At 35.3% G+C, this 25,703-nt stretch overlaps 2 protein-coding genes across 3 annotated transcripts in view; one reads left to right on the forward strand and one right to left on the reverse strand.

The window, feature by feature from the left end:
• Positions 1 to 13,610, forward strand: part of FANCM (FA complementation group M) — a 66,387-nt gene extending 52,777 nt beyond the window's left edge. The window contains exons 21-24 of one of the 2 annotated variants that reach the window (XR_007519039.1): positions 8,331 to 8,703; positions 9,826 to 10,117; positions 10,776 to 10,970; positions 11,864 to 13,610. Coding sequence is in view for 1 of the 2 variants with exons in the window: in XM_049899208.1 (XP_049755165.1) it covers positions 8,331 to 8,703; positions 9,826 to 10,117; positions 10,776 to 10,914 (804 nt within the window). In the remaining variant the exon portion in view is untranslated. Of the gene's footprint in view, positions 1 to 8,330; positions 8,704 to 9,825; positions 10,118 to 10,775 lie in introns of both variants that reach the window. The other variant, XM_049899208.1, reaches the window with a different exon arrangement.
• A 384-nt stretch (positions 13,611 to 13,994) lies between these two features.
• The window catches only part of MIS18BP1 (MIS18 binding protein 1), a 47,683-nt gene continuing 35,974 nt past the window's right edge, over positions 13,995 to 25,703 (reverse strand). Inside the window, exons 12-17 of the mRNA XM_049898516.1 lie at positions 24,555 to 24,727; positions 23,633 to 23,793; positions 21,513 to 21,661; positions 17,116 to 17,203; positions 14,406 to 14,460; positions 13,995 to 14,231 (exon numbers count right to left, since the gene is read on the reverse strand). Of these exons, the coding sequence (XP_049754473.1) occupies positions 14,128 to 14,231; positions 14,406 to 14,460; positions 17,116 to 17,203; positions 21,513 to 21,661; positions 23,633 to 23,793; positions 24,555 to 24,727 (730 nt within the window). The 3' untranslated portion in view covers positions 13,995 to 14,127. The remainder of the gene's footprint in view (positions 14,232 to 14,405; positions 14,461 to 17,115; positions 17,204 to 21,512; positions 21,662 to 23,632; positions 23,794 to 24,554; positions 24,728 to 25,703) is intronic.

A 25,703-nucleotide genomic window follows, 5' to 3' on the forward strand; every position in this document is an offset into this window, starting at 1 on the left:
AAAATATATTCAAAGATGTCTATTTTGCCACCTTTATCCTGTTCCCTCTGTCACAAAGATAAGAATTAAAAAATTTTTTGGAAATATATAATTCAGTACATTTATATTTCTAATCTTCCCTTAAATAAATAAACTTTTCTTCATCTTCCTTTTTTAACTTAGTATATCCTGGGACTCTCTCTCTCTCTCTATATACACATGTATTCCTCATTACTTTTTTTTTTTTTATTCACTTTTATTAAGCTTCAAGTGAACGTTTACAAATCCGATCAGTCTGTCACATATAAGTTTACATACATCTTACTCCGTACTCCCACCTGCTCTTCCCCTATTGAGTCAGCCCTTTCAGTCTCTCCTTTCGTGACAATTTTGCCAGCTTCCCTCTCTCTCTATCCTCCCATCCCCCCTCCAGACAAGAGCTGCCAACACACTCTCAAGTGTCCACCTGATATAATTAGCTCACTCTTCATCAGCATCTCTCTCCCCCCGCTGACCAGTTCCTTTCATGTCTGATGAGTTGTCTTCGGGGATGGTTCCTGTCCTGTGCCAACAGAAGGTCTGGGGAGCATGGCCACCGGGATTCCTCTAGTCTCAGTCAGACCACCAAGTATGGTCTTTTTATGAGAATTTGGGGTCTGCATCCCACTGATCTCCTGTTCCCTCAGGAGTTCTCTGTTGTGCTCCCTGTCAGGGCAGTCATCGGTTGTGGCTGGGCACCAACTAGTTCTTCTGGTCTCAGGGTGATGTAGGTCTCTGGTTCATGTGGCCCTTTCTGTCTCTTGGGCTCCTAGTTGTCGTGTGACCTTGGTGTTCTTCATTTTCCTTTGCTCCAGGTGGGTTGAGACCAATTGATGCATCTTAGATGGCCACTTGTTAGCCTTTAAGACCCCAGACGCCACATTTCAAAGTGGGATGCAGAATGTTTTCATAATAGAATTATTTTGCCAGTTGACATAGAAGTCCCCTCAAACCATTTTCCCCAGACCCCTGCCCCTGCTCCGCTGACCTTTGAAGCATTCATTTTATTCTGGAAACTTCTTTGCTTTTGGTCCAGTCCAATTGAGCTGACCTTCCATGTATTGAGTGTTGTCTTTCCCTTCACCCAAAGCAGTTCTTATCTACTGATTAAAAAAAAATCAGTAAAAAACCCTCTCCCTCCCTCCCCCCTTCGTAACCACAAAAGTATGTGTTCTTCTCAGTTTTTACTATTTCTCAAGATCTTATAATAGTGGTCTTATACAATATTTGTCCTTTTGCCTCTGACTAATTTCGCTCAGCATAATGCCTTCCAGGTTCCTCCATGTTATGAAATGTTTCACAGATTCGTCACTGTTCTTTATGGATGCGTAGTATTCCATTGTGTGAATATACCACAATTTATTTACCCATTCATCTGTTGATGGACACCTTGGTTGCTTCCAGCTTTTTGCTATTGTAAACAGAGCTGCAGTAAACATGGGTGTGCATATATCTGTTTGTGTGAAGGCTCTTGTATCTCTAGGGTATATTCTGAGGAGTGGGATTTCTGGGTTGTATGGTAGTTCTATTTCTAACTGTTTAAGATAACGCCATATAGATTTCCAAAGTGGTTGTACCATTTTACATTCCCACCAGCAGTGAATAAGAGTTCCAATCTCTCCGCAGCCTCTCCAACATTTATTATTTTGTGTTTTTTGGATTAATGCCAGCCTTGTTGGTGTGAGATGGAATCTCATCGTAGTTTTAATTTGCATTTCTCTAATGGCTAATGATCGAGAGCATTTTCTCATGTATCTGTTGGCTGCCTGAATACCTTCTTTAGTGAAATGTGTGTTCATATCCTTTGCCCACTTCTTGATTGGGTTGTTTATCTTTTTGTGGTTGAGTTTTGACAGAATCATGTAGATTTTAGAGATCAGGCGCTGGTCAGAGATGTCATAGCTGAAAATTCTTTCCCAATCTGTAGGTGGTCTTTTTACTCTTTTGGTGAAGTCTTTAGATGAGCATAGATGTTTGATTTTTAGGAGCTCCCAGTTATCGGGTTTCTCTTCATCATTTTTGGTAATGTTTTATATTCTGTTTATGCCCTGTATTAGGGCTCCTAGGGTTGTCCCAATTTTTTCTTCCATGATCTTTATCGTTTTAGTCTTTATGTTTAGGTCTTTGATCCACTTGGAGTTAGTTTTTGTGCATGGTGTGAGGTATGGGTCCTGTTTTATTTTTTTTGCAAATGGATATCCAGTTATGCCAGCACCATTTGTTAAAAAGACTATCTTTTCCCCAATTTACTGACACTGGTCCTTTGTCAAATATCAGCTGCTCATACGTGAATGGCTTTATATCTGGGTTCTCGATTCTGTTCCATTGGTCTATGTGCCTGTTGTGCCAGTACCAGGCTGTTTTGACTACTGTGGCTGTATGATAGGTTCTGAAATCAGGTAGAGTGAGGCCTCCCACTTTCTTCTTCTTTTTCAGTAATGCTTTGCTTATCCGGGGGTTCTTTCCCTTCCATATGAAATTGGTGATTTGTTTCTCTATCCCCTTAAAATATGACATTGGAATTTGGATCGGAAGTGCGTTATATGTATAGATGGCTTTTGGTAGAATAGACATTTTTACTATGTTAAGTCTTCCTACCATGAGCAAGGTATGTTTTTCCACTTAAGTATGTCCTTTTGAATTTCTTGTAGTAGAGCTTTGTAGTTTTCTTTGTATAGGTCTTTTACATCCCTGGTAAGATTTATTCCTAAGTATTTTATCTTCTTGGGGGCTACTGTGAATGGTATTGATTTGGTTATTTCCTCTTTGGTGTTCTTTTTGTTGATGTAGAGGAATCCAAGTGATTTTTGTATGTTTATTTTATAACCTGAGACTCTTCCAAACTCTTCTATTAGTTTCAGTAGTTTTCTGGAGGATTCCTTAGGGTTTTCTGTGTATAAGATCATGTAATCTGCAAATAGTGATAACTTTACTTCCTCCTTGCCAATCCGGATACCCTTTATTTCTTTGTCTAGCCTAATTGCCCTGGCTAGGACTTCAAGTACGAAGTTGAATACGAGTGGTGATAAAGGGCATCCTTGTCTGGTTCCCATTCTCAAGGGAAATGCTTTCAGGTTCTCTCCATTTAGAGTGATATTGGCTGTTGGCTTTGCATAGATGCCCTTTATTATGTTGAGGAATTTTCCTTCAATTCCTATTTTGGTAAGAGTTTTTATCCTAAATGGGTGTTGGACTTTGTCAAATGCCTTTTCTGCATCTATTGATAAGATCCTGTGGTTTTTATCTTTTGTTTTATTTATGTGATGGATTACATTAATGGTTTTTCTGATATTAAACCAGCCTTGCATACCTGGTATAAATCCCACTTGATCATGGTGAATTATTTTTTTGATGTGTTGTTGTATTCTATTGGCTAGAATTTTGTTGAGGATTTTTGCATGTATGTTCATGAGGGATATAGGTCTGTAATTTTCTTTTTTGGTAATGTCTTTACCTGGTTTTGGTATCAGGGAGATGGTGGCTTCATAGAATGAGTTGGGTAGTATTCCGTCCTTTTCTATGCTTTGAAATACCTTCAGTAGCAGTGGTGTTAACTCTTCTCTGAAAGTTTGGTAGAACTCTACAGTGAAGCCGTCCGGGCCAGGCCTTTTTTTTGTTGGAAGTTTTTTGATTACCGTTTCAATCTCTTTTTTTGTTATGGGTCTATTTAGTTGTTCTACTTCTGAATGCGTTAGTTTAGGTAGGTAGTGTTTTTCCAAGAATTCATCCATTTTTTCTAGGTTTTCAAATTTGTTAGAGTACAATTTTTCATAATAATCTGAAATGATTCTTTGAATTTCATTTGGTTCTGTTGTGATGTGGTCCTTCTCGTTTCTTATTCGGGTTATTTGTTTCCTTTCCTGTATTTCTTTAGTCAGTCTAGCCAATGGTTTATCAATTTTGTTAATTTTTTCAAAGAACCAGCTTTTGGCTTTGTTAATTCTTTCAATTGTTTTTCTGTTCTCTAATTCATTTAGTTCAGCTCTAATTTTTATTATCTGTTTTCTTCTGGTGCCTGATGGGTTCTTTTGTTGCTCACTTTCTATTTGTTCAAGTTGTCGGGACAGTTCTCTGATTTTGGCTCTTTCTTCTTCTTGTATGTGTGCATTTATTGATATAAATTGGCCTCTGAGCACTGCTTTTGCTGTGTCCCAGAGGTTTTGATAGGAAGTATTTTCATTCTCGTTGCATTCTATGAATTTCCTTATTCCCTCCTTGATGTCTTCTATAACCCAGTCTTTTTTCAGGAGGGTATTGTTCATTTTCCAAGTATTTGATTTTTTTTCCCTAGTTTTTCTGTTATTGATTTCTAGTTTTATTGCCTTGTGGTCTGAGAAGATGCTTTGTAATATTTCGATGTTTTGGATTCTGCAAAGGTTTGTTTTATGACCTAATATGTGGTCTATTCTAGAGAATGTTCCATGTGCGCTAGAAAAAAAGTATATTTTGCAGCAGTTGGGTGGAGAGTTCTGTATAAGTCAATGAGGTCAAGTTGGTTGATTGTTGTAAGTAGGTCTTCCGTGTCTCTATTGAGCTTCTTACTGGATGTCCTGTCCTTCTCCGATAGTGGTGTGTTGAAGTCTCCTACTATAATTGTGGAGGTGTGTATCTCACTTTTCAATTCTGTTAAAATTTGATTTATGTATCTTGCAGCCCTGTCATTGGGTGCGTAAATATTTAATATGGTTATGTCTTCCTGGTCAATTGTCCCTTTATCATTATATAGTGTCCTTCTTTATCCTTTGTGGTGGATTTAAGTCTAAAGTCTATTTTGTCAGAAATTAATATTGGTACTCCTCTTTTTTGCTTATTGTTTGCTTGATATATTTTTTTCCATCCTTTGAGTTTTAGTTTGTTTGTGTCTCTAAGTCTAAGGTGTGTCTCTTGTAGGCAGCATATAGATGGATCGTGTTTCTTTATCCAGTCCGTGACTCTTTGTCTCTTTATTGGTGCGTTTAGTCCATTTACATTCAGTGTAATTATAGATAAGTTTTTAGTGTTGTCATTTTGATGCCTTTTCATGTGTGTTGTTGGCAATTTCATTTTTCCACATACTTTTTTGTGCTGAGATGTTTTTCTTAGTAAATTGTGAGATCCTCATTTTCATAGTGTTTGACTTTATGTTAGTTGAGTCGTTATGTTTTTCTTGAGTTATGGAGTTGTTATACCTTTTTGTGGTTACCTTATTATTTACCCCTATTTTTCTAAGTAAAAACCTAACTTGTATTGTTCTATATCGCCTTGTATCACTCTCCATCTGGCAGTTCAATGCCTCCTGTATTTAGTCCCTCTTTTTGATTATTGTGATCTTTTACCTATTGACTTCCATGATTCCCTGTTAACGTGTATTTTTTTTTTTTAATTAATCTTAATTTGTTTTTGTGATTTCCCTATTTGAGTTGATATCAGGACATTCTGTTTTGTGACCTTGTATTGTGCTGGTATCTGATATTATTGGTTTTCTGACCAAACAATATCCTTTAGTATTTCTTGTAGCTTTGGTTTGGTTTTTGCAAATTCTCTAAACTTGTGTTTATCTGTAAATATCTTAATTTCACCTTCATATTTCAGAGAGAGTTTTGCTGGATATATGATCCTTGGCTGGCAGTTTTTCTCCTTCAGTGCTCTGTATATGTCGTCCCATTCCCTTCTTGCCTGCATGGTTTCTGCTGAGTAGTCTGAACTGATTCTTATTGATTCTCCCTTGAAGGAAACCTTTCTTTTCTCCCTGGCTGCTTTTAAAATTTTCTCTTTATCTTTGGTTTTGGCGAGTTTGATGATAATATGTCTTGGTGTTTTTCTTTTTGGATCAGTCTTAAATGGGGTTCGATGAGCATCTTGGATAGATATCCTTTTGTCTTTCTTGATGTCAGGGAAGTTTTGTGTCAGGAGTTCTTCAACTATTTTCTCTGTGTTTTCTGTCCCCCCTCCCTGTTCTGGGACTCCAATCACCCGCAAGTTATCCTTCTTGATAAAGTCCCACATGATTCTTAGGGTTTCTTCATTTTTTTAAATTCTTTTATCTGATTTTTTTTTCAGCTATGTTGGTGTTGTTTCCCTGGTCCTCCAGATGTCCCAGTCTGCATTCTAATTGCTCGAGTCTGCTCCTCTGACTTCCTATTGAGTTGTCTAATTCTGTAATTTTATTGTTAATCTTTTGGATTTCTACATGCTGTCTCTCTATGGATTCTTGCAACTTATTAATTTTTCCACTATGTTCTTGAATAATCTTTTTGAGTTCTTCAACAGTTTTATCGGTTTGCTCCTTGGCTTTTTCTTCAGTTTGCCTTATTTCGTTTGTGATGTCTTTAAGCATTCTGTAAATTAGTTTTTTACATTCTGTATCTGATAATTCCAGGATTGTATCTTCATTTGGGAAAGATTTTGATTCTTTTGTTTGGGGGGTTGGAGAAGCTGTCATGGTCTGCTTCTTTATGTGGTTTGATATGGGCTGCTGTCTCCGAGCCATCGCTGGGAAACTAGTTTTTCCAGAAGATCCGCTAAAAAAAAAAATGCAGTCAGATCCCTATCAGAGTTCTCCCTCTGGCTCAGGCTATTTGGATGTTAATGAAGCAGCCTGACTGGTACGCTGGCTCCAGGCTCTGAAAACAATCGCTGCCTCTCTGTATTTGTTCGTTCTCCGTCTCTAAATCTGTGTTTGTTGTTCAGGGTTCGTAGATTGTTGTGTATGTGATCGATTCACTTGTTTTTCCGAGTCTTTGTTGCAAGAGGGATCCGCGGTAGCGTCCACCTAGTCCGCCATCTCGTGATCCCGCCTCGCGACACTTCCGGCCAGCCTCCTCATTACTTTTTACAGCTGCATAGTTCTTCATTGTGTAGCTGTAACATAATTTATTCAACAGTTCCACATTGATGGGTGTTTGAGTTGTTTCTGGTCTTTCGTTCTTTAAATAGTTTTACAGCAAGTAGCCGTGTGCATCTCTTTTTATATTTTGACAGTGTAGCTTTGGGATGGCCTGTTTGAAGTGAGGTTGCTGGGTAAAAGGGTAAATGCATATGCAGTTCTGCCAGATATTGCAAACTTCCCCTCCATATGGGTTTTATCATTTTTTATTCCCACTAGCAATGTATGCGAATGCCCTGATTTTCCCCAAACCTCCTCAACAGAGACTATTGCCAACGTATACAGTGAAAAATTGTGTCTAGGTATAGTTTCCATTTGCATTTTTCTTATCTTAGCAAAATTGAAAACATCTTTTCTTATATAGAGTCTTTACATTTTCTTTGTGAGAGCATTTCTGAATTATTTGAAGTTTGTGGATTACACAGGTGTTGTGTATTTCTGTCTGCAAACCCACGTGAGGGTTGGAGGGCCAGTTTGACAGATAAAAATTCTGAAAGACTTTTTTTCCCCTTCTACCTAGTATCACTGGAACCATGGTGACACAGTGGTTAAGAGCTCTGCTGCTGACCAAAAGGTCGGTAGTTTGAATTCACCAGCCACTCCTTGGAAACCTTATGGGGCAGTTCTACTCTGTCCTGTAGGGTTGCTGTGAGTTGGAATCAGCTCGTTGGCAATGGGTTTGGAGTTTTTGTTTGTTTACCTAGTATCAAGTTTGAGAAGTGTTTTTTTGCTTTCTGCTTCTATAGAATAGATTTATTTCTTACTTGCCCCTTTTTTGGCAGGGAGTGGGAGGCCCAGCACTTCACATATTTCCTGTGCACAGTGCTTTTCTCAGAAGAGGAGCTTATGGTCAACAGGATTTGCCAGACACTTAGCAAAGGAAACCTGGGTTTGTGCTTGCCTGATTTCCAGGATTCTCACTTTTGTTTTTTACCTAGATTCCTTACTTTCTTGGCAGTCCAGTTATGCATTTTAAAAGACTTAAGAAAAAAAAAAACAAAACATGATTTAGTGGTTTTAGCTATTTTCAGCTGGAGGGACATTCTGGTTATTTAATCTTCCAATTCTTTGTCAATAATATCTTAGGTATTCTCTTAATTTTCCAAGATGAACTCTACTCTGTTTTAAGATTATTTAACCATCCATTCATTGTTTTTTCTTTAGGCTAAAAATCATAACTCAGTTTCCCTTTTTTTAGTACTTAATTTCTGTTCATTTTTAGATTTTTCTCCCATTTCTTCACATCTTTCTATTCTTAGCGAAAGCTTGAATTTTTTTGAGTCATCAGAGTGGTGGCTTTTTCCTTCACCTGTAGTCACTTTCGTCATGTTGAGGCTAGGGAGAAGAGCATGATCTGTCAGTAAGGAGAGTCAACTTCCGATGTGAGAAGCTTGTGGTGTTAGGATGTATTTAACCTGATTGTGATTGATATTTTCTACTTTTTCAGGTTGGTAGCACTCTGGAGGATTCCAGCACTTCAGTGGCATGTTGTTCCAATTCAAGACCATATTTAGCTGGGATACATACTTCTAGACTTCCACAGGAAGGAACAAGAACCCGTATTCTTGTAGATAGTCGTGAAATCGCTTCAGGCGCAGAAGTAATTTCTTCCCTAAGAGCAATTCATGGGTTAGAAGTAGAGGTTTGTCCTCTTAATGGTTGTGATTACATAGTGAGTAACCGCATGGTGGTGGAAAGGAGGTCTCAATCTGAGATGTTAAATAGTGTCAATAAGAACAAGCTCATTGACCAGATCCAGCACCTGCAAAGCATGTTTGAAAGAATATGTATGATTGTGGAAAAGGACAGAGAAAAAACAGGTTTGTATTTAAAAGTGTGTTTATAAGACTATAAAAGAACTTGACTGTTATTTAGTTTATCTTTCTGCTGTAAGGAAGCTCTTAAATATAAATACTTGATTTATGGATGTTTACATATTTACATAATTCCATTAGTGTGTTTCAATGCAGCTTATGAGAATTAAAGGGTAAAAAATTGTAGGCAAGTGGACCAATCATAAGACTTCTTCAGAAGCCCCAGAATGGATGAGGGCCTTCTATAAGGCAGCAGTTGGGGAAGAGGAGGATTCAGGAGATATTTAGGAGGCAGGATTAACAGGAGTGGGCGGGAGAAGTCAAGAATTACTTTGAGTTGACTTTGTTACTTGGGTGACTAGGCAGGTAGGTTAGAGGTGCCGTTTATTCAGTTTTGAATATAAAAGAAGCAGCAGATTTTGAGAGGTAAGAAGAGGTCAGTTGTTTTGTTTTTTCTTTTTAATCAGAAAAGTGAGGGATTTCAATTAGGTGATCTCTTAGATCCTCCCAGTGCTAAAATTCTGTAATACTCTCTTTGCCAATCTAGCCTTTATAAGGGAGATTAATTCAGAAGAAAGAGGAAAGTAACAGGTCAAAAGTTATGGAAAAGATTTTTTTTTTTGGCATAATGATGATGGTAGGTAGGCTATGGGGGAAAAATGACCAGGAACGGTAAGGAAGTAAATTAATAAGAGTCAGAGATGACAGATTAAAATGAGTGTGTAGGATATTTGTTGAATAGCTCTTTGGAATAAATACATAAGATACTTTTTAAAGGAGTTCAGCTTAACAAGTCCCTTCAGTGTTAGCAGTATAAGGAATTAGAGATGAATAATACGGTTGTGGCCTCAGGAATAAATTATCTGGAAATATGAGCTCTCTCCTGCCTCTTCATCCTCCTGTGTTGATTCCAGTTCAAGATACTCATAAAGACAGTTCTCCCTATTTTATCTCACATGTTTGAGATTTTCTTTAGAACTTTAGCTGTGGGGTTTCTAATATAGCATAATGTGGCACTGATTGGCCCAATGGTGTAGATCTAGGGATTTTAATAATATAAAGTATATTAACAACTCTACGTAATATTAGTTACTAAAGTTTGCATTTTCCTAATTATGAAATATTTAGGAGACACCTCAAGGATGTTTAGGAGAACAAAGAGCTATGACAGCCTGCTGACTGCCTTAATAAGTGCTGGAATCCGAATTCTTTTCAGTTCCTGCCAAGAAGAAACCGCAGATTTGCTAAAGGAACTGTCTTTAGTGGAACAAAGAAAGAATGTTGGTATTCATGTTCCAACGGTAGTGAACAGTAGTAAATGGAACGTACTTCATTTTTATCTAAGTATTCCCAATGTAAGTTATATAACTGCATTAAATATGTGCCACCAGTTTTCATCAGTGAAAAAAATGGCTAACAGGTATGCCTGTTTTAATAATATTTTTAAATTGTTACTTTTAAATGATTCATAGAAGCATTCCATAGGAAATTTAAATTTTTCAAAAAATTAAGAGGGATAAAAAAAAGAGGGATAGTGTTTGTTTATTTCATTCAGTGAATATGCCTGTCAACATGTATCAGTCACTGCATGAAGCCGAGGACATTAATGGAAAAAGAAAAAAAGAATGAATGAAAAAAGATAGGCATTGCCTTTGAGGAGCTTAGAGCCCTATGGGGAGATAAACACAAAACAGCACTTATATTTGACCTTACATTCTAACATTTCTGAGCTGTTCAATTCTATACCTAGAAAAATTTTAAGAATGTTACTAATTTTTGATAATTATAATCCTTGAAAAAGGAAGCTTTTGGAAAATAGGTTCTTTTTAATTAAACCAAAGGCCCATGAAAGATGTTGAAGTTGTGGTTATTGCACATGATTTTAACTAAAGGGAACAAATAAGTTTTTATTTTATTTAGCCCTGTAGACGTATCATCTGGGTATAGAATGCTTAGGCAGAAAATGATTTTCTCTGACTAAAGGCTTTTGTATCTGGTGTTCTTAAGGTGATCATATTAAATATTATTAAAGTCAAAATTCTACTGTAATGTTTTTCTTTGTCCAATTGATTTTTCAGCTCACCTCAAGAAATCTCCATGTATGCACAAGTAACACATCGAAAGGCCGAGGAGATCTATGCCTATATTCATTATGTATTTGACATGCAAATGTTACCAGACAGTCTTAACCAGTGCAGACTGAAGTCCGACGCATGATCACACGGCTCAAGAAGCAGTGATCAAAGAACTCTTAAGATACCGAGTGCACTTCAGTAAGCATTGCTGTGTGAACTATGTAAATAAGAGAATATTTCCTTGTCTCGTAAAGATATTTTATATATTGTACATTTTTATTTGTATAGATTAAATTATTGAAAAGAAAACCATTTCTGATATGCAGTGATCATTTGATATTAACTAGATTATGAAACAACTTTTTATTGAATAAAAAAAGGTGCTGTTCAGTTTAAGAAAGTAAAAGCTAAGATATATTTTGAAAAATTTCCAAAGATTAATGCACTGTTGTCATTTGTTAGTGTGATAGGTTGATGTGTCTGTGACTGCTGCCAACTTAGTGGTCATTAACAGTTTCTTCTATTTATAAACTATAATATCTAGAATATTTTAAATGCACTGAGTCTAAATACATCTTAGATTAAGGTTAGGTCTGTTGTGAGATAAATGCCCTAGTAACTAGGAAAGTAGAAAATTGAATACCTTCCCAAAGGTGTCCCAGTTAAGTACAGTCAAACCCTATTAATATGAACTCCAAAGTATTTCTTATGCTGTTGAAATATCATATTCAAAGAAGTGATATATCGACTTGGATCTGGACAATTTATTTTTAGTGTTTAGGTGAGCTATTGAATGTCGACTTTCATTTTCACCCATTGTGTTTGTGGTAATGCTATTAATATTTTAAGATGTTTACATCTGAAACATCTGAGGCCCTTCCTTCTAGTCTGTCTAGTGCTACAGCAGCCTTTAATCATGGACACCCTCCCTCCTCCAGTTTAGCCCTTTATTCTCTGGTTGCCTTCTTTCTTCTTTTTTAATGTTGGGTAGTTGAACACCCTCACAGCAGAGAGCTTTCCTCAACTTAGACCTTGTGTGGACTTCAGAGCTCATCTAACTTAAATCCCTTTTCTTTTTCCTTTCTTCTCAGATGATGAAAGTGAGGCCAGAAACAAGTGACTGATTCAAGTTTAGACTGACAAATCTAGAACCAGAATCCAGGTACTAGATTCAGTTCTCTTTTCACTCTCTTATAGTGATAAAGAGAGACCAAAAACAGTTATTCTAATTGTGAACTCGGCCCCTTAAAGATAGAATAAACTCTCAAATCTTCTGAAAGCATTTGATCTCATGTATATGTTGTCCAATTCTGTCAAAGTCAGAGAGATAAGAAACTCTGTTGCTGGCTAGTGTACAGCTATCAATTTATTACCTCTCAGATGCACATTCCCTCTTTAGTACCTACAACAGATTGGACTTTTTGAGCATTCCTCCTTTATAGTACACAGGATGCTAAGCTTTGTCAGAAGGAAAAGGGGCTTTTCCGGTTCTGGTGTGCTGCATTTTGCTGCTTCTTGCTCCCGTTGCATAGTCTGTCAATGGTGCATGTGGGTAGGGACAGATGGTGGTGCTCCACCCCAGCTGAACGCAGGGAGCACAGTCCCTCGGCAACCTCGCACTAGCCTACATAGGGTGACCACCTTGCAGGACCTCCCATGCAGACACCATGTACTCTGACTCCCTCTTTGTGTCTACCCAGCAGACAAAATATTATGTAAATTAACATGGTGTGAGGGACATAACCAAGAGGATTTCATTTATTTATGCTTGCTATGTAGAAAACTCTCCATATTTAGGCCTGCAGTAGCCTCCTTCTATACCTTCAATGTTAGCCCTATTAGTCAATCCATCTTTATCATTTCAGTCCTTGAGTCCTTGAAGTCTTTCTTTTCCACTTTTAAGTGTTCTTTGGAAGTTGCCTTAAATATTAATAGTTTATCTTATGGAAAGAATGGGACTAAAACCAGGTAGCTGGCAGGGGGGTGCGGTAGTATAGAACAGGAAGGATGCTGAAGGAATTCTATAGGACACAGAGAATATGGAGGCTAGGGGGTCAAACTTCTGGATAGAGTCAAATCCACAACTTTTGAAATTTATCTTTTTATTTCCCGTTATGGGATTTGACCACCTTCTTAACTCCAAAACACTATCCACTAACTTCAAGCAGCACAGTATTATACTTAATATTGGCAACTCGAGTTTTACACTATTTAATAGAGCCACTCTAAAATAAACCTTTTATTTGTTCCACCTGCATCTACCCAGACTTTGTGGTAGAAGCAATCAAGTTTAAAAGAGAATGATCTTGGTCCAACTGCACTATTCTTTTTTAATCCTGTGTTGCTATAAATCCTATAACTGCTGATTATTACTCACTTAAGAAACAAGAAATTACTATTTTCTCTTAAAAGTTCAGGTATTTTTAAAGAAAAGTTGGGCCAGTAACAAAATGCATATTTGTTTTCTTTCTATGATCCAGTAGTTTAAAAGACAACAAAAAAATAAATATTATAAAAGAACTAACTTTATTTGAAAAATCTAATTGAAGAGAAGAGGTAGGTGAACATGTACTATACCCAGAGAAAAAAATATTCTGTAAAATTTTAAAGCAACAGCAGAAAAAGCTAAAAGAATTGTGCTAAAAAAAAAATTTATTTCTACAGGAGCTGTCAGTGAAAGGAAAAGGATGCTTGCTATGACAACATGTTAACTTTATTTCCTGCACTGGTGGATCTATTAATGGAATTTAATCTAGTTTTTTACTATGTCTGCATATGTAAATAAACTTTAAGAAAGCAACAAAATACATTCTCTGATTCTACCTAATAAAATACTAAAAAAGGAATAAATTAAAATTACATAGGTTTCAGGAGAGAAGTATCTTAAATAGTTTCAATGTGTAATTTAAACATTAGATCAACTCTGGGCTTATATACCAAGTAGTGACAAATACTAATTTAAAGTTTTCATGAACTCAGTAGCCACTAGAACAATCTATCTTTCATTTCCCCCTGCTTAACAATAGCAAAATTAAAAAAATTGTTTGGAACATAATTTTCCTAGGTAAACAGACTTACATGCTTATAAAAAACTTATGTATATGTATTTTAATCTCACAAAATTTACAAATAGCTACATAAGCAATTTTCCTTACATTTTTAGTAAGCTGCAACAATGAGGAATATTCTATACAGGAAAATTTTACTTTGCATACAAACACCTGAAATCTTTGAAAGGAGTCTACATTTTTCATATGAAGCTACCATATTACAAAGAAAATACGTGTACTCCAAATGACAATACAAATACATTGTCTATAGTGAAAGTCCTAGAAATGATATGTTGTCATCTTTACTATGCAGAGTCGGAGTTGGAAAAATAGTAATCTTTCTCCTCTTCATCTAAAGATTCCATAGCATCTGTGAAAAGTTTTCCAATACTGGAGTTATCTCCTAAATCTGCAAAGAGAAATTTAATAAAAAGCCTTAATACATTTTTAAAAGTATGTTCAATGAAATTGAAAACAACTATAAGAAACCAAGTGGTAGGTCTGTCTACTTGAGAACAATTAATTTTAGTACCATCTGCATAACAGAACTGAGTTTTATACAATATACATGTAAGTATATTACCTTTGCTAAATGCAGTTTTTCTTCTGGATGTTGGGGTTGAAAAATCAGTTTCAACCTACAAGAGAGTTCATAGTCATATTAATAGCTAAACGGATGTCTTGTGAAGCCAGTCCCAAACCTAGACAAAGTTAAGCATGCTTTATATCCAGAGTACTTTGAACATATGCCTGTAACTAAATCTACTCACAGTACAGTTTTCTGTGAAACGTCTAATTCTCTTTTATCCAGAACAAGAACCATGACTTATTCAATGTTGTTGCCCACTGCTGGCAAACGTGAGTATAAGATACCATGACACACGAATGCTACAGTGGTTAAAGGATAGTCTATGAGCATCGAAAAGCTACCAAAATGTTCTAAGGATTTATTTCATTTAAATAATTAATATACTGGCTAGCAAACAAGTCAAAATATAAACAATTTATCACGATTATTATAATAATAATTAATGATTGTAGGAAAAAATCTGCATTTGAAAAACATTGCCTAGCAAATTTTCAATTCTTTTTACTTCAGATTCTTGTTAAAATGGAAATGTATGTGGCAAGTTTTAAGCATATTATGGATGCTTATATATCAGTGTTTTTCAAACTACTGGTCATGGCTGCCAATTTTAAAAAATGAAATGGAATAGAACAAAAATATGACAAAGTATATTCCCAATGCTAAGGTAACTATTGTTGCAAAAAACTTCTGTTTGAGATGCTCATAGGTTGTGATATAAAATACATTTTTTTCCTGTGAGATGAGGCAAAACACTGTAATACATCATTAAACTCTCAAAATGATTCAGTGAGATAAGCCAGTGTCATCATGATCCCCATTGCCATACCACACACAGATAAAATGAGATTAGAAACCTCAAGGAGCCTGCCCAGTGCCACAAAGCTTGTATGGGGAGCCAGACATTCAAACAAGAACTTTTAAAAGTAACTGCTGCATTTTATGCAAATGACGTGCACCTTCTGCATTTGTTTGTCAGCTGTTCCCCCCACGAGGTATTTTTGTAAGCACTATTTTTTTTTTTAACATATTGCTGTAAAAAAAAAAAAAAATTAGTGTAGCACACTCACAAAAATACCTTGCCAGGGAAGGAAGCAGTTGGCAAAGAAATGTAGAAGGTGTGCGTTATTTGTGTAAACCTTTTGCTCTTTCCATTATAACACATTGGCTCCAAAATATTAGGCTATGAAAAAATACGGGACTAAATCACAAAGATACTAAAATTTGATAAGTTGCTCAAATTATAACCCATTAAGAAAAGTAAAAGCCCAGAAGTAGTTAAGATGACCCCAGAAATATAGAGAAATAAAAGTTCTTAGGAAGGGCCCTCATAGATATTCCATATGACACCTTATTTCGCAGTGGAGAGACTCAGTGGGTTATGGTCTTGCTGCTCAGTGTGGTTCATGGCTCAGAAGCATGGGCATCACCTGGAGCTGATTACAAATGCACTATCTCAGAGCTACTGGATTGGAATCTGGGTTTTAACAAGATACCCAGGTGACATCATGCATATCAAAGTTTGAGAAGTACTTAATTAGTGGACTTGGCAAGGCCGCCCAGCTTCTTACTGCCAAAACAGGAACTAGAAGTCCAATCTCTGGACTCCCATCCAGGCTTTCTCACTAAATTAAGATGTTTCCAGGTCCTCTGCAACAGACCAAAATTTCATTCTCAAAAGTAATGTAGGACTGGAAAAGGGGAATTTTAAGAAACACCGAGAAGGAGTTTGCCTGCTGCTTCTATATGAGAAGAGATTCGAAGAATTTAGTTCTCGGACTGATTTTAAACTAAGGCCCTCAGATGTATCTACCATTCTCTATAGACAAGTGAAGCCCATAAAGACTGGATCTGATTAAGTAACCCAATGTTTAGTTTAGAGACTGTCTCGAGAGGAATTACACTCTGGTCAGTTTGCAGTGTGTTTTAGAGTGGGTGAGGGAGGAAGAGATGTCATAATCTGGTTTTAAGGAGTAGCATTCTCTGAGGGGGGTAAAGTAGTTAAATTATCATTCTCTATGATTACTTATTTACTTTGAGAAAATCTGAAGTGAATTAACGTTTCCAGAATCCTAGTACTCTTATCTGGATATCAGCTATTCAAATTAAAATCTGAAATTGAAAATTAGAAAGATTAATTCAAGAAGATAAAAAGTATTCTCTTAAAGGGATATGGATCACTATTAAGACGCCTTTGAGTTAATAGGATTTTAAATGTTGAAATGTAAAAAAAAAATTTAGTTGAATCTGAAAAACATTTGTAGCCATTTTCATTCTGCATGGAATTTAATTAAACTTCTTATACTGTGAAAACTGACTTTATTAGCTTGGATTATTCCTCAATCATTGAACAGATACTGTGCTACTGGGTCTTGCCTGAAATGTCCTCTCCTGACCTGTATTTTTTCCCTCCTTACCCCATTCCCCAAATGAAAATTTTTACTCATTCTCATCTTGCTCAAATGCTGCCTTCTGTGACCTGCTGCTGAGGCCTGTTATAGCCTCGTTCCTCTTGCTCTAATCTGACAGTATTTATGTAGTTACCTACATTTAATACATATGACCTTGTATTATAATTTACTTGTATTAGGTTGTAAGCACCTTGAGGGCAGGGACTATTACATAACTTATAACTCCCACAATTTGTTACATATTACAGTTAAGTAGGTATGTGTTGAATAAATGGATTAAGAATAAAAATACTTACTGTTTTTTTCCTGACGTTGCCCCAGACAATACCGCCATTGTTTTTATGGTTTTTTTGCATATGAAAAACATATTTGTCACAATCATTCCTGTTTGAATACAAAATGATTTCAAGTCAATATTAACTATCATACTTTTTATCCACAGGTTGAATAGCAACTGACAAAATTAATTTAAAATGTCTTTCAATCTAAAAGTACATCTTACATTTTTATTTTCTATTTTTTTAAAAGGCGTGGCTATGTAGGTGGACAAAATGGTTCAATCATATGTTTTAAAGGAAACAATGAGTAATAATATTCTAGGAAATTATGGTTTATTTTTTGCTTATTGTTCATTGTCTCATTTATGCTCTCTCCAATCTCCATCTTGCTGCCTCCTTTCCAAAATTCCTGCTGAGACCTCTTATCCCTGAACTCCCTTTTACTACACCTTTCACTTATGTCTGTTTATATTCTTCCCTATCTAGACTGGATCTCACAGTTGGATGACTTAAAGGATATTCCAGGTGATGAAAACCCTCTACTAACTTATCAGTTCAGTTTAGCAAGCCTTTTATTTTTATACAGTTACTTCCTTCTTGTACGTCTCATACTAACTACAATTATTTTTTTCATGTTTCCTACCTTGTCTCTTTCTTCCCTCATTCTTAGCAAATAGACTTGATTTATAATTTACAGAGGAAAGCTGAAACCAACCAAAATGGTTTTTCTCAATTCCCACTCCTACAATTCCTAGTCCTGATCCTAGGAGCAAATCCCAGTTGAACACCAATTCGTATCCTCCTTGGCTCCAAGATCTTGTATGATCAATTATCCTCTTTCCTTTATGACTATCTGGGAGCAATCTTACAGGTATAATAATGTGTGATTTTATTAACATATTAATTTGAATCATAAATACTGAAAATTTGGTTTATTGCATAGCAAGTAAATAAGCCTTGTTCAGGATTAGCATGTTACGAGTCTTTGTTGTCCTGTACAAAGAGATCACTTCTCAAGTGATAAACTGTTTCATTATTTAAAATCGTTATAAAAAGTTAGCCAACTACTAGAGATAGTGAAGTCAAGAGATAATGGAGAGGCCTGGAAGACTCATTATTTAAAATAAAAAAGTTCTAGGGAATACATAGTCACAATATAAATGAGGATCGTGTGCTCTATTAAAAAAAAAAAAAGGCTTATTTCCTTAATTATAAAAGTAATGTAAACTGACGAAAAAAACCCACATCAGCTGTATAATTCTATAACTTAGAAATAACAGCTGGTGATATTTTGGTCAAGAAATTTCCTTTCTCTTATGGATACATGTTATGCAAAATTGGGATCATGTTGTATTTTTATTTCTTAGTTTTTAAAAATTATTTACTGAACATTATTCCATGTCATTAAAACTTTCTGATCCAACAATTCCACAATGATACTTGTATACCAGTGTTGACTGCAGCATTACTCATGAGAGCAAAAAGCTAGAAACAACCCAAGTGTCCATCAACAGATAAAGGATAAACAAAATGTGGTACATTCATACAATGGAATATTCAGCCATAAAGAGAAATGAAGTTCTGATACATGCTACTACATGGATGAACCTTGGAAACATCATGCTAAGTCAAATAAATCCCACAAACAGACAAATATGATCTCACTTAGCTGTCTAGAATACATAGACAAAGTTTATTACTGGTTCTCAGGAAAATGGGGGAATGGGGACTTACTGCTTAAGGGGTATTGAGTGTCTGTCGGGGATGACAAAAAGCTTTTGGAACTAGATAGTGGTGGTGGTTGAACAACATGGTAAATGTAATTAATGTCCACTTGAAAATGGTTAAAGTGACAATTTTTTTGTTAATTTTTACCACAACTGAAAAAAATTGAGGACATGATTTTTAATTGTTATATAGTATTATGTTATATGAGCAAACCTTAATTTCATAACTATTTTTTTATTGTTGGACATTTAGGTCATTTCTAAATTTTCAGTATTATGTTTTGATGAAAATCTTTGTTCTTACAAATATACATACATACTTGCCCAAATCTCATTATTTAGAATTGACTAATATGATTTAATGGTCAAAGAGATGAACATTTTAAGGCTTTCAATGAATTTGGCCAAAGTGCTTATCAAAAACTTTGTGCAAAATTATACTTTCAACATGACTCTTAAAACCTCACCCAGTGTGTCACCTGTACTAAATATTAAAACTAAATAAACCAAGAGTAATTTGTGGATAGGGAACAATTGTTTTTGCGCAAAAAATGAACTTTAAATATCACCAAGCTTCTTGAGAGTACTGAATATTTTTTCTCAATATCATCTGACTTCGCCTCTGTATGGAAATTACTCTTGTTATGATCAGTACTGACCTTAATTGCTAAATGGAATGGCCTAATTTTCAGGCCTTATTCTCACCATCGTTTTTTCTGTGACATCTGACTGTTGTTGGCTACCCCTGCTTTTTTCTTAATTATATTTATATTTCAAATAGTTTCTGTATTCACATGGTTCGAAAGTTAAAGTCTTCCTCCCATTCATCCCCAGCTACCTTGGTTCCTCTCCCTGGAGATCACAAATGTTTTCAGTTTCCTATATATCATTTCATAGACATTTAATCAAATAAAAGCAATTATGTACATACAGGTGGTGCCCACATTATGAATGAGATCCATTCCCATGTCTATCTTTAAGTCAGATTTGTAGGTAAGTCAGAACAGGTACATATGATTTATTCAGTCAGTCAAATGTTCGTCTTAGTATATATTTTACCTTTCTATGCATATAAAACACTTCCAAACTGCACAGTGCTTTCACGAGCATCACAAAGTAGTACTGCATTTATTACGAGCCACTGTTACATATTTAACTCAAACATTTAATATAATAGGGTTTATTGCAATCCATTCTTAAGTATGAGTTGTCTGTAAGTCGGACGTTTGTAACCTGGGGACTGCCTGTATGCATATATATTATAATATACATCATAAAAAAACCTGTTGCCATTGAGTTGATTCCAACTCAGAAACCCTGTAGGACAGAGTAGAACTGCCCCATGGGGTTTCCAAGGAGTGCCTGGCTCAAATACCTGACCTTTTGGTTAGCAGCTGAACTCTTAACCACTACACCAGGGTTTCAAATAGATACATGTATACACACATATATGTTCCCATTACTGTTGATTTTGACTTATTGCAATCCCATGTGTTTCAGAGTAGAACTGCACTCCACAGGCAGTGATCTTTCAGAAGCAGACTGCTAGGCTTTTTTTCCGAGGCCTCTAGGTGGGTTCACAGCACTTAACCATTTGTGCCATTATGTGTGTGTGTGTGTGTATGTATGTGTATACGTATACATATGAGCTCAAACATAGCAATGATTGTGAGGATAGCACAGGACCGGGCAGTGTTTTGTTGTACATAGTCACTATGAGTCAGAACCTAACTTGATGGCACCTAACAACAACAAATGTGTGTATATATATATATATGCATGTATTTTACACATACATACTATAGCATCCATTTACACAAATAGCAGCATATTAGTCACTGCACATAACTTTTTCCAATTAATGTATCTTGGACATTTTATCCTAATATTTTATTCTAATAGTATATAACAAATTGTTGTATTAATATCTATGACTACATAAGGTATTAGAATTTATTAGTCTCTACTGATGGACATCTGAGTGGTTTCAGTCTTTTGCCATTATAAACAATGCTGCAATGACAGGCTGTACATTCATAATTTCTAGAAATAGGATTGGTGGGCCAAAGGGCATGTGAATTTAAAATTTGGATAAATGTTGAAAAATTGTTCCTGCTGAAATTGTACTAAATTACCTTCTCATTAGCAATGCATGAAAATGGCTTTCCTTCTCATTAATTTATAGGAGCACTATATATATTAGGGAAATTAGCCTTTTGGCTGTGATTATGTTCTTTTCTCAGATTGTTTCTCTTTTGGTTGTTTATGGTGGTTTAATACCAAGCAAAACCTTTCTATTTATTTTTTTGATACGGTTGACTTTATCAATGTTTTCATTAGTGGCTTCTGGGTCTTTTATCAGTTAGAAAGACCCTCACTAATTTGAGGTTATAAAACAAATCTCCAAGGTTTCCTTAGGTATTTTTTAGAACTTAATAATTTACCTGTAAATTTATCCTGATGTAAAGTGTGAGCTATGTCCTAACACTATTTCAACAGAATAACATCTCTAATTGCTGAAATTGTCCATCTCGGAGCTTCTAGGAGATATTCTTCATTGATTTTTTTTTTTTTTAAATAATGATGGCCTTCCAGTTACAGGCATCTACTCACATGAACTCGTAAAATGTTTAAATATTCCCCATTATGCTGATGAAGAATTACAGTATTAAATGCATAAATATTTACCTATTTATAGAGGCGAGCATGCCAGGACTGACATGCTGACACTGAGGGGTTTTTGCCAGTGGAAAGATAACTGATGATGGAGTTGTTGGATTCGTGTCTATATTTGGCAGAATATCATCCTCTTCTTGATGGTTCTGAAAACTTGGCAGCTAGAAAGCAAATATTTATTACCAGCAGGCACCTGTAAGAACTGATTTTGTCATTATCACAAAATGTTTTTTGATGTGCTAAGTTGTTTTCCTCCTTACAACTTTCCAGCTGAGATAATTAAAAACTGTAAAAGTTAGGGGACAGAGTCTTTGCCTCAAAAAAATCTTAGTTTTTCTTCTGTAAAATGGAGATAATGACACCTACTTCTAAGAGTTGTATAGTCCTGAGGTTGGCAAATGTTTTCTGTAAAGTGTCAGGAAATATTATAGGTTTTGTAGACCACACAGTTTTTGTCCCAACTATTCAACTGTGCTGCTGTAGGACAAAAGCAGCCATACACAATATGTAAATGAATGGGCATGGCTGTGTTCCAGTAAAATTTTATTTACAAGAACAGGTGGCAGGCCAAATTTGGCCCATGAGCCACAGTTTGTCGACCTTTGGTGTAGACTGAGCAAAATAAAACTGCAATTCATTTTTATTATTATGCTTGGCACTCAGTAGGTACTCAAGCAGTACTGTATTAAACTTTACTGTGTGTATTTCCAGTAAACAACAATTTAATCCTTAAATAGATCTTACATTAAAATCTTAAGAGAAAGTGGCCATATGCTAGAGAAAATGAGCTAATCCACTACTTTTCATTTCTGTTTTATTACCTGTTTTTAATGTTGCTACTACTGCATTTAGGCCAAAGCACATATGGAACCTGAAATGATGGTGGGATAACATAAAGGGCATAACCCCTGAAGGAGCATAGTGTTGGGACAAGAATATAAAGGTCTCAGATGGACCCCTTAAACACCTCCCTCTATAACCTGTGTAGGCAAAAAAGGGAGGCCAGATAATTATGTTATTAAACTCTAAAGCATTGTGTAGCCTTATAAATTGAAGATGATTTAGCAACAATATTAAGAGTTGTTAGAAAAAATTATCAAGTCTCGCTTACTGACACAACTCTTCCAATTTTTATACTTTATAATCCGGTTGTCTATATCCACACATTCTTAAATTACTTCAATCTTCAAATTTGCATTTAATATTTATACCATGTTTCACTGTGTTTCGGAAAAATATCCTTACTGGATACATACATTTTTTTTTTTTTGCTGTAAGGATATGAGTATCTCTGGGAAGACATCTGGCTTCTTTTGTATGAGGATAAATTCCCAAGAGTAGAATTAATCTTTACAGCTCTTGTAATGAATTGCCATAATGGTTTCCAAAAGGTGTGATTCAATTTATGCATCCACTGACGTATGACTGTATCATCATCTCCATTGCTTTTGTTAACAGTGGATATTTTAACTTATTTTAAAAAAGACTGTGTAAGTTAGAAAGCATACATATAATTTACTTTGTTTTCCTTTGATTACTAGCTAAAACGACTACTCCCCAAGTGTTTGCTCAGTCATTTCAATTTTTTCTCGTATCTCAATACTTTTTATTATTCCAGTAGCACTTGAATGAGTTCTTCATATTACAGATATTATTGGCTTTGTTGTATTTGTTGCAAATACTTTACCCTAATCACTGACATTTTTAATTATGCTACTTTTCACACTACAAAAATGAACTCTTTTATACATTCAGATTGTCAATCTTTCATTAATATCACTTAATTCCTTCCAACTTATCATACAGTAGATGATGATGTTTTCTTATTGCCTTTTTAAAAAAAGTTTGCTGACTGTATATTAAATTTTAAATATATATATTTGGCTTATTTTTGGGTTTTATATTTGGTTCTTCAAACATTACTTTGAAATCCATTGAAGGGCAGACTGGAAGCTGGTGAGAATGTCAATGACTGGCAGAGTACTTCCTACACTACACTCTGGTCATGTCTATAGACACTATCAAACCTTGGCCTAAACAGTAGTGATGAACACTAACCATACATAAAATGAAAGATATAAAAGCCAACATAGATAAAGAGAAAAGTGATTTCATGCATTTAATACTCTTACCAGTACTCTTCGATTCTGTAAAGGTGTTGTACTGAAAAAATCATCATGGTCATCTTTTGGCAACTGTTCCAGAAAAGTCCTCATCTGTTGCTTCCTTTTAAGAGTTCCCACTTTGGCAGTTATCTTAACAGTTTGCTTCTTATCAGCATTACCTATCTTGCCTTAAAGTCAGGGATGATTTGGTTAACGATTTGATCATTTACAATAACTGCTCTATAGACTTTGCGAAGTCTATACTGTGTATTCATATTAAGCAAATTCAACCTCTACCGCTTTATAAGTCTCCTAGTAACAAATGAGTTTTTACACAGGGATCTGTGCAATATGATTAGCCAGCAAGATCCTCATGAAACTACCTAAGATTAGGCATGATGAGGTTAAAACAGTCTTTATGTTGTCAGCACGGCTACTTCCCACACATTCTCCTTGCTGATTGCCTAATTTATTGATTTCGTTAAGATATAAACCTTATTGAATTAGGGCAGGGATACTAGGTACTCCCTAAAAGCTTACTCTAAGACTTTCTGGCATAAAACACCTTTTATTAGCAACCCTGGGCATGAATAATAATCCTGGGAACTATGAAAACTAAATTTATTCTAAGTTTTCTTCTAAATTGCTAGGCATCCTACCCAAGTGGCTCCAAATTAAATTAGACCCTTAGAACAACAATATGAAAATCTCTGGATTCAACTGCACAGTTCCTAGAATAAACTCAAAGCACCAGGTTACTAAAGCTACTATTGATGGAAATAGCTACTTAGGTAAGACCCAAAAATCAAACAGATTTTTAAAGTTCTTTCCAGCTTTAAAAATGTAAGAAAATGCTTAACAAAAACAGAACCTCAGTGAAATATAAAATACATTTAGTGAATGATTAGAAATCTACACTAAGAAAAACTTTATCTATTACAAAGATTACCATTTTGAACTTTGGGTTTGGCTGGCTTTTTCTTAGTGACATGTTTCCGGAATCTTTTTCCTCGGGGATCTTCCATATATTTCTTCTGGCATTCCTCAGCAGATCGAGAACCTACAGCCATAGCTATATCTGACCAGAAACCAGGTTTGTGCTTTGGAAGAGATGCAAAAGCACTATGGAAGACCAAAACCAGTTAAAGAAAAAGAATTCAAATCAATAAAAATAACCTCCAGAATGCTTATCACTGAATCAATGAGATTTACTAAGCTAAAGGTATTTTACCAAAATCATTGTAGATAACTATTTGGAAAGAAAACAATAATCTATCTATTCAATAACTTACTCTAGAGCTTAAAATATGACAAAGTAATTTTACTTATCTAGTAGATGCCTTCTAATTATTTTGTTGTATTCTGCTAAACCTGAAAAATCATCCCACGTCTTTCAACATTTTTTTCATAAGTCCAACTAATCAATGATTTGGTGTTTTGAGGGACTCTAGCATGACTACTTTTTCTATACTGTTGCTCGAATCTTGTGAGTGATAAGTGTATTGGAAGATGGTTTTTTTTTTTTTTTTAGTTCCTATATATTCCAGATTATAAGCTCTTTATTAAAAAGTGTTACACTTTCTTTCATTCTACTATAATTTATAGAAAATATTTTAGATAAAACATTCTCCTAATTGAGGGAAATGATAATTGAAATAGGAAAAAAAAAAAAGCAAACCCCTACAAATCAACATTAAGGTAGTCCCAACTTGAACAAATGAATTATGTTCTAAAAGTTCATTTGTTAATGATTACTTAGAATCTGGTATATGCATTACTGCCCTAGAAATGGTACTAGCAGTGTTATTTCAATATTTCCTACATCACCATCCCCCCAGTTATTTAGGTCAGGTGCCACATAATTGATAGGATTTGCTTCGGACTTGATATTGTTCAAATATTGCTAGATTTACTCTTAATCTTTACAGCTCCCATATTAGTACAGAACAGAATATATTATTGCAAAAATCCCATAAATAGTGTCTTGTCTCCTTCCCCAAGGAATCTTCTCAGACTGTATCATGTCGCCCTTGTGTGTCTTTTTAATGCACCTTAAAAAAAATAAAAGCAAGTTTCCTAATCATAACCTAAAAGGCTG

The sequence above is a fragment of the Elephas maximus genome, chromosome 10 (assembly GCF_024166365.1).
Source record: "Elephas maximus indicus isolate mEleMax1 chromosome 10, mEleMax1 primary haplotype, whole genome shotgun sequence".
NCBI lineage: Eukaryota > Metazoa > Chordata > Mammalia > Proboscidea > Elephantidae > Elephas > Elephas maximus.